Below are 16,278 nucleotides of genomic sequence, written 5' to 3'. Positions count from 1 at the left end.
CATCTCAGTCTCAGCTCCGCCCCCTTGTTTGCTGTGCCATGATTGGCTTTGGGAATAGAACAGCCTCTTTCCGCTTCCACCTTTGTACCCTTACTTCAGCGCCAGGGATTGGGATTTTCAGCAAATCTGACATCAGATGCCTACACTCTTTTTCCAGACCTTGGGTTGTCTCCAAATCTCAGAGACAGCCAATTTCTGCCTATCTCCACCTCATGGTTGGCACCATAACATTTTATTTTTTTTATTTTTTTTTAGGATTAGTTCTGAATTTTGGCACTCTGGGGTATGTTGAGATGCATCATACCTGTATGCCACTGATATCTTGTGGGAATTTCAATGATTTTATGCTAAGTGGCACTAAATATAATTTATGCCTTAATGTGAATGATATAAGCCATTTCCCAAGGTAGTCAAACCAAACTCTGGAAGTTTTTATGCTTGTCTAAATCATCTAGCCCATCCATAACCTGTCAAATATATATTTTTTCTCAATTTAAAACAATTTCAAGGTTATTTTTGTCATTTGTTTTTCATAAAATACCTCAAGGATCAGGAAGCCGAGCTGATTATGTAAAACAAAAATGGATATGTAATAGTGGTGATGGGGGGGTGCTATTATCAAAATTAGTCCCGCATGCAACGGATATGCAGAACGGCCGGCTGACAGACACACTTTTTACAAAACAAGCAGATAACAAAAACATTTACTTGGTTGTTTAATTTCACACTCGATTGGTGGGCAGGTACTTGAGCGAGGCCATTATTTATGTACAAGCAATTGAAAAGTCAATTTCCATAGCATGTCCCTGCATTTGTTTTCATCCAGCCCCTTACTCCAAGCCCATTGTGACCTTGGAACCGGAATCTAACCTTCGGCCGGGCGAAGAGGTGGCCCTCACTTGCGTGGCTTATGGAGGCTACCCAGAAGCCAATGTCATATGGCAGGACGGCGGTGGCCGCAACCTGACCGACAATGTCACCACTTCGGTGGTGGCTAACGAGGAGGGTCTGTTCTCCCTGACCAGCGTGCTGACGGTCGTGCTGGAACCCAACAGCACCTACAGCTGCAGACTCATCAACCCGTTGCTGGGGGAGGAGGGGAATGCCTTCGTCACCATCACGGGTGAGTGCGACTTTGTTTGTCCTCTTAAAACCATTTTTACATTGAGCCTCAAATTGTTTTGTGCCCAAAGACCACTTTTCGTTTGTCAAAGAACTCAGTAAAGCAGTGTCAGAAACCCATCTTTTTGGAATCGAATATCCGATCGATTAATGCATTGATTAATCGGGGAATTATTTTGCACTTTGATTCATTATATCAGTGACTAAAACTTAGAGTTGACTGTTTATTACGAATAAATCCTAAATCAGAGTGAACTCTTTGTGTTTTGCCCCATTGCACTTGAAACAGTGTCAAGTTTGATAAACATCTTCTCCAAGGGCAAGCAAGAGACGATGTAACTATTTTTTAATCTTCTTAAATTTATGAATTCGCAGATTCTATAAAATATATACTGTAGGTTTCTAATACGCCGTATCCGACTTTCTGTTTCAAATACCCCTAATCCCGCTGTTGCCCTTCTTTGTTAAGTGCAAAGGGAGGATTCCAAAAGGTAAGGCAAGGCCAGGTCTCTAATGGAAGCACAACTGTGTGAAATAGCTCGTAAATTATGGCAGAGGTGGACCGGACCTTTTCTTTGGGCTTGAGCTGGTGCTGAAACTTCAGGGCAGGTAAAGTGGGGGTCTAGGTAGGGGGTCACCGTGTGCTGCTCCACTGGGCTGGGAAATGAATGCGCTTTCTGGAAACAGGATGGCCAGCTGACAAAAGTGGGCTAAAGGGGTGGGCGGGCCTTCAAAATACTTTAGATGGCCTCTTTCAAACCGTACAGGTGGAGTCATGTTTTGTTGTACTCGGGCCATGGAGAAATATAAACACACAAAGAGGGTAAAATATACTTAGATATTTTACTTATAGCTTATTCCAGCTGACTTTGTGCAACAGGCATTGAATATACTAGCGTGGTTACCAACCAGTCTCAGGGGACATACAAATAATAAACAGAGAAAGAGAATGTGATGAATTTTGGAATCTTCAAACCAAATGTATGTGTCCTACCATTTGCTGTTTGATTGTGTCCAATTTGCTGCCGTGAAACGTCATTCAAACACTGCGGTGAAGTGTTATGAAAACAGCGGCACTTTTATGTAACAAGATTTACAAGTTGATAGGACAAAACTTTCTTCCAATTTTCAATTTGCAGCAAACCATCGGAGGGCTGCAAATTAAATACAGATAGGTCAGTACATGCGGGGCTTTGTGGGTTTTGATTTGAAGCAGCGTGGTCTCTTATTTCCTCAAATCATTCTCCGGAACTAGAGAATCAGTCATAATGAGTTTGGAAGAAGCTGGCCAAGAGCAGAACAAAAAAATAATAATAAATAAATAGAAATAAGACTTTGCAAGCACTGTGACAGTAAAAACATACAATTTAGTGTTGGACACTAAAACAAGCAACCTCAGAAATACCCAAGACCCTTAATTTAAACTGTGATAATTTTCAGCAAATGGGTGCAGTTAAGAAAAAAAAAATACACCCAAAAAAAAAACCAAGAAGAGTAATTGTTGTGCACGCCAGAGTAGTCTGACGACGACGCTCGCTCGTAAACATGAGGGAGATATACAGGATTTTGCGCGGGGGCTCATTTGAAAGGAAAATGTATGTGTTTACAACAGCTGCTGTGTGCTCAACAGCCACTATAATTAACGCTGACCCCGCGGAAGTCTTTTGTAGCCGAGTGGAGTGCGTACACGCGTGCCGTGCACCCGCTCACTGCATATTCCATTTAGTAGCGACTTTCAGCTCGTACCATCAGGGGTTGATTTGGTTTTGATGATCTTTCGGGGACTACTCGACCATTATTTCATCCAAGTTTGGGACCATCAGTGTCAGAGTATTAGGACAGTGGGCGGGAATCAAACATCAAAATGGCTACTTAAATTTGTGCTTGGACCATGACAACAAAATCAAACTAAAGAAGAAACTCATGTGAGGGTAGTGGGGAAGCAGAGAGTAGGATATAAATTCAAACTGGGATCAGAAATATCGTCATGAGGAATCTAATTAACAAGCCTTTCTTGAATTGGGGCAAATGTCAAGCATTGTCTAGTCAACGATCTGCATGTGAAGTGTGAGCATTGAAGTCAGGGCGCTTAGCCAGTAAGTACAGTGTCAATGCTTCAATCGTTACCTTTGGCTTTCTTGACTATTTTAATCCAAGGTTGATCTTCGACTAATCTGTAGAATTTCTGGTGTGTTGGAATCTTGGTAGGTTCTTGAAGTAGATTCAATGACAAGACTACATTTCCCAGTCTCCAAGTTTATTTCATTGCGTCTCATTAGCACTTTGAGTCCACAGAAGTTGTAAATGTTGTCGTCTTCTTGATTAGTTTTGAAAGTCGGCAAGAGTTTGAAACGCACACTACCGGTACCCGCAGCACTTAAGTGGAATGATATTGATCCCTGTGAGCATTTGGTCTGTAATATGTTAATACTTCAATCGTTTGCTTTGACTTTCTGTCGCGGGCGATTAACTGATTCAGTTCTAAAATCTTTAGCAGCTTGAGCTGTATCAAGCATCTCAGAGATGTTATCTTTCTAAACCCACATTCTACCTCTGGAGTATTTGAATTTGCTGGGATATTATAGATTTTGCAGCGCCGATCCATTGTGCGGGAGACCCTGAGGAATTATTGAATAAGAGAGTGTTGGAACGAAGCATATTCGAGTCTTCAAATCAGCTGCTGCTTTTATGCTGGGGTTTTATCATCTCACTCTTCTCTAGTCCAGTCTAACCACTTTAGTCTCCATAAGAAAATATGATGATATTGGCTTTTATATTGCAAGAGTCCTTTCTCTTATCATTTACTACTGCCCCCCTCCCCTCTGTGAAGGCAGAGGTTTGGTTGTGTATCCAAAAGTCCGTAGTGGTGTGATTACCGCAGCAAGTTTTGCTGATGGATTGTTTTCAAGGCCTGTCACCGAACTACCACCTCCCTCAGCAACATGGCCCCTCAAATCCCCCCCACCAGCCCATCTCAGCCAGCACTCCCATTGAAGCTGGTCGTAATTTCCCCGGCATCACTACGCTAGCGCAGCGTTTCGTGGCCAAGTACGACAAGCGAACAAGAGCGGAAATGAGGCAGACAAGGTGAAAAGTGGATGACAGAAAGCACCGTGATGGTGTCCAAAGAGTTGACAGGAAATTGACTCGTTGATGGGTGAGAGAGATAACCCAAGGATTTCTGGGAAGACTTCTTGCTAGAGCCTACTTTTTGACCTGCCAAGGGAAAATACTTTTTGTAAGGGCTCGGACCCGAGTGAGCGCCAAGTAAGCAGGCTGAGCATTAACCACCCTTCAACCTTTCCATCTCTACATATACGGTACGCTATGCATACTGAATCCGCATGAAATCATAAACACAAAAACATGACCCATGACACCTGCATGCACTGATGTGTCCATACAGTCCAGATTGCCTGGCCCCATTGTTGTACTTCTACAGAACGAAAATGGAGGGCATGGTTTAGAAATTCACCCGGAGCCTATTGAAAGCATGACAGCTGAGTTGAATGTGTGTTTAACTCTTGTGTGCGAGTCCATCACAGGCATGACAGTTTCTCGAAATTACAACACCCCCTCCTTTTTTCTCCTCTTTTAAAGATTGACCGTACCATTCTACCTGCCTCCCCGCCTGTCTTTGAAAAGTAACTAACCAAAGCAATAAAAGAACAGACGGTGGGCGGGACTTTGTGTTGCAATAGCGCTATGAGCAACAAAGCCAGACAACATCAGCTTCTCTTACACAGAGATCTGAGCCAGAACCATTTTTTGTAACATTTGTCTTGTTCCTTACAGAAATAGGAATTTGACTGATAGTTCTGGCAATCAATGGGAATATTATCTTAAAAACTTGACGTTATGTAGCTTTCATCGAAGAGCCAATGGTTGTTTGTATGTGCCCTGTCCAAGTTGTACTTTCTCGCCAAACTTGGGCTAAGCTCCAACTCCCAGATGGATGGAAGCATGAAAGCGTAAATGTAAGTGTTAATGGTCATTTGTCTATATGTGCCAAAGTCAGCCGGGATAGGCTTCAGCTCACCCGTGACCCGAGTGAGGGCAAGCACTACAGAAAATGGATGAATTGACTTAGTCCCCCCCCACGTTCCGTGTCGGTGCCGTTTATACAGAAAGCAGGATAAAGGTTGAAAATCAGCTTTTAAGGCCAGGGTGAAAGGGTCTATTGCCATCGGACGGCTTCTTCCACTTCAGTGGAACACAATTTAGAAGAAATGAAAGATGTGATTAATGTGTGATTAATCGCACAGTTATACAGTATAGTAAAAGTTTATGCCATATACTAAAACTTTATTATATGTCTTCAAGCTGCGGTTAAAAAAAAACTATCTTCTATGCTTACAGTACTTGACGAGCTCCCCCCCCGGTACTTGCCTTGCCTGGGGGATAGTGACCAAATCCGACTATAAATTGAGTTTTTTTTTTTTTTTAGCATTAAATGCTTACAAACAACTTCCAACTTTATTTTACACAAAACAACTATTTTACATTAAACACCGCGCCATTAGAATGACCAGTGGTCCAATTTGAATAATGCGTCCATCAACAGCATGCTCTTGTGAAATTTGTAGTCCCATTTCTTTCCAGCCTACCATTATTTTGTATCTATAATCTTTCCAATCATGTTAATCAAAAATACTTTTTGTTTGCTGCAGCCTTACCCAAAGAACATTCTGGTGCTTTGTTTTCCACCATTGTTTTCCCACTAATCTAAATGTGATTAGCAGAGTCTGCGGTGGAGCTGAGGGGGAGAAAAAAAATAGCGGTATTAACGAATGTGTTGTCAGTGGAGCCGCGGCAAACTTTCTCAATGTAACGTTGAATTAATCAGTGTAAGGTGCACAAACATGCTCTCCCTCTCTTCCGCCGAAAGTGTGTTTTATCTTATCAGGGAGCCAGCCGGGGAAAACGACAACACAGACGTATGAGGTAATGTAGGCAATCTAGAGTAAACACAGGTAGGCGGCAGCGGCGCCATCAGGATTATTAACTCAGGCGGCTGTCACTGTTTTTGACTGTTGACTTTCAATGTCCTCCTGGAAGCTTTCAGTATAGGAAATTGCATCTTTGTATTTGCGGCCCAGAAAATGTTATTTGTCATGGCTCCAGTCTTACACGTCGGCTCGGAGGGATTGTTGGGTCGGATTTAGTTGTTGCCACTTTTTGATCTGCGCCCTGCTGTTCTTCAATGCGACAATCGCTCAGATAAAATGAGCTACTTTCTTTGTCTCTTTATTATTGGGCCCATGGTGCCGTCTCTACTTTTTACTGTTCAAAGCTTTTTGAGCAGATATGAGCACCCCCGTTTTAAGAAATGATAGCGTCTGTTTCTGGTCAGTATAGAATTTTGTACTGATACCATTTACAGTACCGAGTTAACTCGGTTTGGCTCATCTCGACTTGCTTCGTCAGTCGGAAAAAAGATAAACGACAATAAAGGAGAACATGGCTCTCCCGTTTACTTCTTTATTGGATTTTGGTGAGAGGAGACTAAAGGGATCATCCCATCGCTTGTGTGGGTTTTCTCGGGGCACGCCATAATCCTCCCACATTCTTCCACATTCCCAAAACGTGCATGGTAAGTTCATTAAAGATTCTAAAATGTCCATCGATGTGAATATGAATTGTCTCTGTGAGACCTCTGATTGGTTGACAACCAGTCCGGGCTGTACCCCGCCTCTCACCTAGCTGGAATAGGCTTCAGCTTTGTGCTCCTAATGAGTATAAGCGGTGTAAAAAATGGATGGCTAGCTGGAGAGTGGAGAAAATGGAAAAATAGGAGTAAAAATGTGTGATATAACTTTAGCAGAAGCAACTGTGGGGGTTCCGTATGTTGCTCAAGGACACTTAGGCTTGGTCACAGGATCCAACCCTCAACCTTAGTGTTGGAAGACAAACACCCACACACTCCATACTATGGAGTCTGACACAGTGAACCCCCCAGAATCCACGTTAGCATTTCTGCAAAACGATGGAAATGATCAAACACGATCAAAGCCAGTGTGATGACACTCCTGTGCCATCTTGTCACAAACAGCACTTTTTTTATGTGTCCACAGTCTGGTCGGTAAAAAGCCCGTACTCTCGCCCCACCCTCACTCATCTTTTCAGAACGCTGTTATTTATGGCGGCCATAAAGGCGCGAAAGCTCTCTTTTGTTATTGATTGAGCGCATTTTATATTCGGACGCACGGGGCGGACTATCACGGGGTACAGCTGGGACCCCGCATTGGACATTTTTTTGTGGCTCCCCAGCTAAATCCTGTAAGAGGGATTGCTTTCAGTAAGTCTGGCGTCCGTTTCGGCGTGATACAAAATCATTTTAGTCTCGGGCCTTTCAGCCAAAAACTAATGCCCGGGCACACCTTCAAAGTTTACTGATTTAATTATCCAGTCCGTTTATTTGATGTTTAAACTCTCCACCTGATAACACCGTGAATTATAATGCCGCAAAGGACGCCCGCAGTTTGCCTCCCTAAATGGCTCTGTTTTTTTGTAGTCGGAATTAGCGACTGGCTACATTCAAAGAGCATTGTCTGGCAACGTGAGATGTTTCCAATTAATGCGGGGGAAGAAAAAAAAAGATTGAGTCTGTTTTCGGGATTGGTGCTTCTTTTCTCCGCTTACTCAAGAGACCAGTGATTGATGATCGAGTGTAGAATTGAAGTAAAGCGTGGCCCAAGAGGATTGGACTTTGACTCCATTCTGCTGACTTAAGTAGTAGCACCAACTGCCCCCCTGCAGGAGATTGGCATCTTTGAAAACTATTGTCAAAAAGCACATCCATGCTTGTGAATGACGAAGTCAAAGAGTGGCCGCGCGCCTAATGATACTCGTTTAAATGGACGGGGGCTCGGCATGACTCACAGCTATCCCAGACAGCATTAATATTCCCCCACTGGTTCGGATTCAGTTGGGCTCAGTCGACCCGCCCCTCCGTAATAACAGACATGAGGAAACAGACTAGTGTTGCTTCTTATTAATATTGTTAACTGTTTAATTTCATCACTTGCCATCATCGTATGCGTCTGTCGGCGAAATAAAGTGCGACTACGTCGACGGCCGAGACAACTCGGTGACCCGCACTGAAAGAGTCCATCATATCTATCATATGTGTCTGTCCGGGCTTTTAGCCACTCTTGTTCACTCCCACGCATGACGAGTGACGGATGTGTTGGTAATTTGTTGAAGGTAATTTGTTTTCTTCATGTAAACTGTAAGAGGGCAATCTCAACAGGGTCATTCACGGGAAGTCAAATCAACATTTTACAGTTGTTTATCGTTTACCACTATGAGGGCTTCCTTCGTTTATAATAGTACTGACCTCTTTCAACAAAAAACTAAAAATAAATCCAGATTTTAAGTGTAAAGCCTGGTATTTGAACAGGGGTGTGTAGACTTTATGTTTGTCCACCGTACAGTCTATTAGAATTGGAGTGTGTGTGCTGTTGCGACCGGGAGGGCTATTTATACATTGTCCCCGCTGACTCACTCACGAGGCCGGGTGACAATAATGCCCTTGGATTTCAATTTGTCACCACTTCTCATTGCCACATTACACAATGTAATGGCATTGCAGGCGTGCAATGATGAAACCGGTAATAGGTTTAGAAAATGCCATACTATGTGTGCTTCCCCAAAAATGCCATGGCCAGGAGTGTCATCGGAATCTCTCTTTCACCAGAACAATGTTGTGATTGTGACATGAAATCATCAATACAAACGACGTACCATCACAAATTTAGTCTTTAGTTACACTAACACGCATGTTTTTTTTGTGGGGGATGGAAGGGTCGAAGCAGATAGGCATGATGAGAACATTTAGAAGGTAGAACTTCTCTATAGTGAGGCAAACGGGTTGGAACAACTTTTCCTTTTGAAATCAAACTAAGGACAAGAGTGAAACGCAACCAGAAAACAAATGAGCCAACAAGATTGGATGGAAAACAAGGAAGTAAATTGACTTTGAACCGTCGAGGAAATCAGACACAGGTGGTAGAACACGAGTGTTGCCGGGTAACTGACTGGCAGACACAAGATGAAGAAGGCAGAGCTTCCGAGAGCATTTGTGAAAACTGCCATAAAAAGGCAAAGACGAACCTTGACTCGTCACTCATTGTATAGAAGTATGTACATTCACCCGACGTATTCACAATAAGTCTTACTTTTTCACGGTATAGTTTTTTTTCCCCATTTGTGTGACCTGACTCATTGCAAATAACCAATAAAAGTAATGTAAAATATATGTTGTAAAAGTTCAATCGAATTTGTTCATTTCTTTTTTGCCGCTTTTAATAAAAACATCCGCACTCAAATTGCAATTTAGCTACAGTGTGACCCATTCAGTGAGACATTCACTGACATCAAAAGTTCCGTCCGTCTGAGATTTCCTACTGTAAAACTGCTGGAGGGAGGCGAAGAATATTTAAGTAATAAGTCATGAGAAGTTGTACTTCACTGATATTTCGGAGGAGCTCGTGGGCACGACTCATTTGAAGTAGACTGCTGTGAAGCTCGGTCTTTTGTAAAATGACAGCAACAATAAAAAAGTAAAAATCCAAATGTCCCGTCCCGCGGAGTGTTATATTAATACAATTTCATCCATAAATCTCAGTGGTAATTTTGGTGTTATGGGTTATTTTACATCAACTTTCACTGTTAACTAATTCCCTATAGTTGCATATTCTAATGATTTCAACTCTGTGGATGGCTCCTTCGCCACAAGGGATTATAATATTATTCCAAATTAGATCTTATAATGTAGCATTTGAGACCCTCCCCTCAAATTCATGTACAATCCTGTAATGATGGCAAATTATACAGTAACACTTGAGGCATCAAACATTTTAATTACAATTATTTACTAATATATTATAATATATGTATAAATAGAGACAGCCAGGCCAAAAGATATGCCTTTAAAAATTTCATCACATATTCGCCCACTTCTCCAGGTTCTCCAGCAATATGCGAAGCATACTAACAGCCCGTAGTCCTTTGAAGAAGTCCACCGAGCCCTTTCATGTTTGGTTGATCACTTGCGTTGCATTGTAAAGTAGCCTTCTTTTTTTTCTTTGAAGGACTGCTTTGTTCCTGGGTTTAACATTTAGATTTCAGTGTGGATTCCATGATTGCATTTCTAATTCAAATCGGGATTTGTGGACATAGAGACCGATGCAAAGGTCACATATGCGGTGGTTTCACTCATCTATTTCCCACAACTCAAATACGAAAGATGATTCCACATGATGCCGATCGCACCGGATGGGTTCTCGATTAAAATAAACACTTCAAGAGGGGCTGGTTGAACGGATGTCATGTTAACGTTAATTTCCCGTGTGATATTCCTCATTGGCTTGGCTCCGCAGTGATGCAACACAGGGGCTGGTTTAGCAATACTAGGTGTGTGCTGCAGGGTGTCTGCAAGACGACTGACACTGCCGTTTGTCTTCTGCTACAGAGGAGACCGCTCGCGGTGAGCACGATGCACTTACGACATGTTAACTTTGGCTCTGCTTTAACGTGGAAGTAAATTGCAGTTTGTAAGCGCTGGCTTCTTTGTGACATAATCTGAGATCTGCATACCTCGTCGTAAATTTGAAATAGATGGACGAATAGATGGGCTACATGCGACGAAAGACCGCAGAAGTCAGTCAATTTGTGGTATGTGGTCTCTGGGGGAGACGAGGATCAGACCAATTGGACAAATTGTTTGGTAGATAAGACCAAAAATGATGACAAGAAATCCTTCTAAAAACAGACCCAAGTTGGATCTTATAAACTGGCTGTGTTGTTAGAGGATGTAGAAAAGAGAAATCCTTTTGACTTTCGAGAGTCCTTCAGTTTTCGGTGCGTCAGTAAACAGTCTGTGTACTGTTTGTGTCAAGGAGGTTCGTTAAAGTAGACTAGGACCGACGCAATAATTGGAAGCAACCCCTCCTTTTTTTCGTCTTCATGGTGAATCATGTCTGGAATTCTGGATCAATGCATCCTTGTCTGACTCCTCTCAGCTGCTCAGTCTTTTCGACCACACTGATGGTCTGTTTGGCCACTGATAGCTGTCACTAGTAATCTTCTCCTACACATCCTAGGCCTCTCGCAGGGTAAGGGAGCACTTGTTTTAAAGCTAATTAAAATTTTAGACAACACCACATTGTCAAATGATTATGGCGCTCCCAAGTTCTGCCCGCATTGCCAAGATGGCCGAGTGAAGAAACAAAGAAGCTAAGACGGAATGAAAAACAAAGATTGAAGAAAATCAATTGTCTGGGCGCCTCCGACATCTTAATGCCACAATCAGTAAGGGTGGATGTGTGAAGGTGATGGAGTGTCTGTCAGTTGTTGGACATCACAGGAGCTCTTAATTGAGTGAGTGGAGAGGGAGGTGGCTGGCTGGGATGTATTGCTGCTAATGGCCACGTTGGTCATTTGCATTCTGCGAAACTCGACTCTCGCAAAGAAAAAACTGTTTCGGTATAAAATTGGCAGGTAAAACAAAAAAAAATTGTAGCGTTTGAAGCATTTATTTTGGTATTCAGAATCCAGTCACCAAAAATGAAGACTTCGTAGACTCAGTGAACAAGAAGTAAATTCTTGACTATTTTTGAAAACAACACTATTGTTATTTTCACAGCTGTTTCTTGTTTCTACTGTTGTTTGTTGCCAACAGTAAGATTGCCGATTTTTACGTTCTCTCGTATTTGTATGACCAAAATGTGCAAATTATAATGATTTATTTAACAGGCGCTTTTATACTGGCATACTTTGTAGACTTTTGCATTGTATCTCTGGTGCATCTTAGACAAGTTAATAGGCACAATTCTGTGAATAAAGTGTAAAGGGAGGACAACTAAGCTGAAATTAATTATTTGAACTTATTCAGACATTATGCTGCTGGCAATTTGAGAGTGAATTTTCTCATCTTCACAGGTGGATGTAATCCCATGCCCAGTAGACTGGTTAATTGACTGAAAATACTGCTTGGAGCTGGGCTGTCCTGTTAGCACGCCAAAGTCTATACGGCAAGTGGAGCGCGGTTAGAATGTGTAATAGCTGAGAAAGAGACTGCATAAACAATAGCCTGGAGGTAGAGGTTGGACAGTATAACAAGGATAAACTTTACACGGGGAGAACGTTCCCTCGCGTGGATACGGCTACAGCGTTTTTTTTTTCTCTTTGTAAAAAATAGATTGTAAATGTCATGTCAAAAGTGCAGCGCCGGTATGAGCTCAGCCCATGTTCACCAGTGAGCATACACTTTCCCCTTTGCGCTAAAACAAATGCAACATTTGCATGCAAGAAAAATGCCAAGGAAGAAAATGGAATTGGACAGCTGAACAGCGACGGGACCAAAAACCATGAGCAAATATGTCACGCACTATGAAGAAGAAGTGAGCGTTTCGCAACTCTGACACGAGTAGACTTTGCACTCGTGTATGAATTAAAAGCACAAGGCGGACTGTTTCGCCACCCTAATAATAACACAAGACAGCAAGTGGGGGGCAAGTACCAAATTTTTCTGTCTTTGCCTTTTACACTGAACTAAGCAAAGCTGGATATGAAATGTGGACTTTCACACAGTGACACGGCAAACTCCATACGAGCTGAGATTTGAACTATGAGGCACACAAATGTTTTGATTGGCTAGGTATATGTTTTGCTATTAAAAAATTATCTGAAGTGGACTCTCCAGGTTTCATGGGACAGCAACAATATTGCAAACTACAATATCATCACTCTCGCAACCCTTTCTCAGTGTGTGTGATAATGAGAGCCTGAGCCTGTAGGGTTTGACCAGTGGTTGACCGAAATTATTCACCTGTGGATCATTACTGTGCGACTCGAGGGGAGATGACCTTAACACAGCACCTCATAATTAATAATCCATTACATTGTCAGAATGAAACCATACTTCTGCAAATTGTGGCCATGGGCGTTCATTTACTCAACTGCCGAAGGGTCGTCACTACAATTGCATTATGTCATGAAAAGGATTGAAAAATACTAATACAGACTAGTTGGAAGTAATAAGTTGGAGGTACTGGAACATAAAGATAGACGTGCAAAACATTGTGGAGCGACCTCACGGCAGTCAGTTTTATTTACATAGTGCTACATATGGGTCAGGTCTTGAAAAAAAGCCACTGGAAACGTGGCTACTCTCATTTATTCAATCTCTTTTGCACACTCCTTCCCTCATCTTACGCTTTTCAACGCCAGCAGATGGCTTTTAAAGACCCCCCTGCTGAGAAAAAAATAGAGCGCCTTTAGAAACTTTATTCTTGCTAATGCCCAGCCATTACTCCGGTTTTAATGTGGGTGTCTGCTCGTCGCTCGCTCGTTTTATTTTTGCCACAAGACCGGGGTCGTTGAGGGAAAGGCAATAATGTCAGACAAATCACGTTAGTAATTGGACGATAGGTTCTTGCTCTCGATATGAGTGCGCCGCTTCTCTGGATGCCAATAAAATGGCGAGCTAGCATCTTGCTAAAGAGGTGTTGCGTTAAAATTCTAAGAAAACGATGGAAAACCGTTTCTATCAGTTTCAGTTGGCCAAGTTTTTTTTCCCCGTCGACAAGTCACCTTGTAGTCTTTCACTCTTCAAAAAGCATAGGTGTTTCTTGAATAATTGGAAAAAAAGTCACTGTGCATTTACAAGCTTTTCATACTTGGCTTTAATGGAAAGGGCTTTTCTGGATTTGAGGAATGGTTTTAAGGTTAATACCAAAATACAACTGAGAATCAGTCATCGTCATTTCTATTCGTACCCGTGTTTTTCATCTAGGCTACCGTCCATCACGAAAGGAATTGGCTTTTATTTATTTTATTGTTCTGCCACTCTTTTTCACACAAGACTTTGATGAAGATGTTTAAATCACTATGTTGGCAAGCCACTACTTTTTGAGGTGGTACGCATCAATCACAATGCCAGCATTCGGTCATTGTGATTTAAGCGCCAGCTCTTGTGTCTCTCTCAGTTTTATATCTCATTGACTTTACAGTTCTATCTTGTTTATACTGTGTTGTTTTAATGAATGTATGCCTTCATCTCGGCCATCCAAAAACCTGCATTTACTGTACAGTGTTTGAAATAACATTTTAATGTGGCTAATTGGCATGCAAGTATAAAACATTTCACGATTTGTCACTAATCTTGACAAAATTATTTTCTTAACATTATAAGAAATGTTATGTTATTTCATAACATCAAGCCAATGGGACGAGGAGCAAAAAAAAAAAAAAAAAAAAAAAAAAAAAAACCAGGAAGTAGCACCCTACCAAACTAAAACCAGCCGTAGCCAAAATGTGGTCTCGTGAAGCATTGATGTCAACAATTGGTTTGCAAATGTTGATCAAACTTCAGATGTTACAAGCAATCAAAGTGTTTGACTTAAGGGTTTTCACTGTTCTTCAACCTATGGCTGTGATCACCTTGAGTCTTTTAGCAGGGCACCGCACATAGCTGCTGGTCAAGCCCCTTGTCCGTAAGCATCCCCGACGTTTTGAGTTGAATAAAGCCGAGCATGACACCTAAGGCTAACCCCTAATTGACGTTTTCTCATCCCTCACATTGACTTCAGTGAGGCTTTAGGCTCTTCTTTCAGCCCGAAGGCATCAGTCTCTCAAGAGACATTATTCCCCTTTGGTCACAGCATAAGACGAAAGGTTTCTTTCAGGCAGGTAACGCTGAACTGACACTCGGTAGGAAAACAGCTTTGATCCTCATCGTCGTCTCGTGGCACATTCGAGATGACAGGCAAGTGTGTCTTTGGACCACTTTATTCCACTAAAGGTGTGAGAGAAACCACCCAGGCTACTAAAAAATGCCAGGAAATTGTGGCGCTCGCGTTTACTGAAGCCAAAACAATACCCAAACTGGGCCCTTGTGAATGCCCGCTAGTGACTACCAGCGAATAAGGAGAGCTTCTGTCTCACAGGCAATGTTAGAAGCTCCATAAGGAAGTCGCATTTTATCATACTGTTGCCTGGCCCTGTTAAACATCTATTTTTTAACATAGCTGTCTGCTGTGGCCTTTTAAAATACAAAACACCCAAAGGCAATGCAGCACCTGTAATCCAGCTGACAAAATAAGATAAACTGCAGTTGTGTTCACCATGACACACAGCAGCACCATTACAGGTAGACTCGTGCATCCAAAGAGTTTATCTTGAATTCGCAAGGTTTTTGATCATGAAAAACACTTTATAACACATCAAACTAAAATGGTCAGATGGCTGACTACTCTTTGGTTATCTGAGTTGAAATTTAAAACGGTCCAGTCCAGATTCAAGACGAGTTAGGGGAGTGCAGTTATTGCAACTGTACATTTTGGTCAGTAGGTGGCACCTATTAATCTCTTTATCCCCCACAAAATGTTTGGTCAAGCTTTGACCTTGTGGAACTGAGTTATTAGACTCATCAAACTTTACTGCCATGACAAAAAGCTAAAAGCTCAAAATCTATCTTGCCTACCCCAATCAGGTTTGCTTGCTAACATACAACTGTGTCAAAAGCAGATGTAGGAAGAACACTACAGGAAAAAAAATATCCCAAAAGATATTTGTCTGATGTAATTAGGCGGTCATGAGTAATATTCAGCGATACTGCTATGATTGTCAGTGCTCCCAATTAATTACCGTTACAGCGGCTGTCATCTTAGACAACCACTTTCACCATGAACTAAAGTAAAAAAAAGATTACCTGTGTGTCGAGTCAAAAAGAATAGTTTTAATTATAGCCACTTTAAACGTATGCTCTTGATAAATCAACCTTTACTCACGATAGAAGGTATTATTCCCCGGAGGATTATGAACAAGAATTTCAGCAAGGAGGTTAGTATTGCATTGGGCTTAACAAATGACGGAAGAACTGAACCTTCTTAAAATTAGCTCCATTGCCTATTAGCTAGACTTCTTCTCCCTAATGGGATGTAGGTCTGCTAATAGTGTTTGGCAACGTGTTAAATAATAGACCAATAGAGGAGGATTCCGTTGAAAGACCGTTCGATATGCAGATGCAGTGCGCCCACCGTCACGGTAGTTGAAACACATTTGTCTGACCTCTTATTAGAATCCAATGGTGTTTAATAATGAAACACATTTTTCAGGCTATCATTATCTTGGTTTGCATAGTTGCTTTAG

At 41.9% G+C, this 16,278-nt stretch overlaps 1 protein-coding gene across 4 annotated transcripts in view; it reads left to right on the top strand.

The window, feature by feature from the left end:
* The window catches only part of cd276 (CD276 molecule), a 46,056-nt gene that overhangs the window by 10,410 nt on the left and 19,368 nt on the right, over nucleotides 1-16,278 (top strand). For all 4 annotated transcript variants that reach the window (XR_015857561.1, XM_088371364.1, XM_088371363.1 and 1 more), the window contains exon 4: nucleotides 827-1,123. Coding sequence is in view for 3 of the 4 variants with exons in the window: in XM_088371364.1 (XP_088227490.1) it covers nucleotides 827-1,123 (297 nt within the window). In the remaining variant the exon portion in view is untranslated. The remainder of the gene's footprint in view (nucleotides 1-826; nucleotides 1,124-16,278) is intronic.

This window comes from Syngnathus floridae, chromosome 3, assembly GCF_059516105.1.
Source record: "Syngnathus floridae isolate MCC-2025c chromosome 3, RoL_Sflo_1.0, whole genome shotgun sequence".
Taxonomy (NCBI): Eukaryota; Metazoa; Chordata; class Actinopteri; order Syngnathiformes; family Syngnathidae; genus Syngnathus; species Syngnathus floridae.
This window is presented reverse-complemented; position numbering and strand designations above follow the sequence as displayed.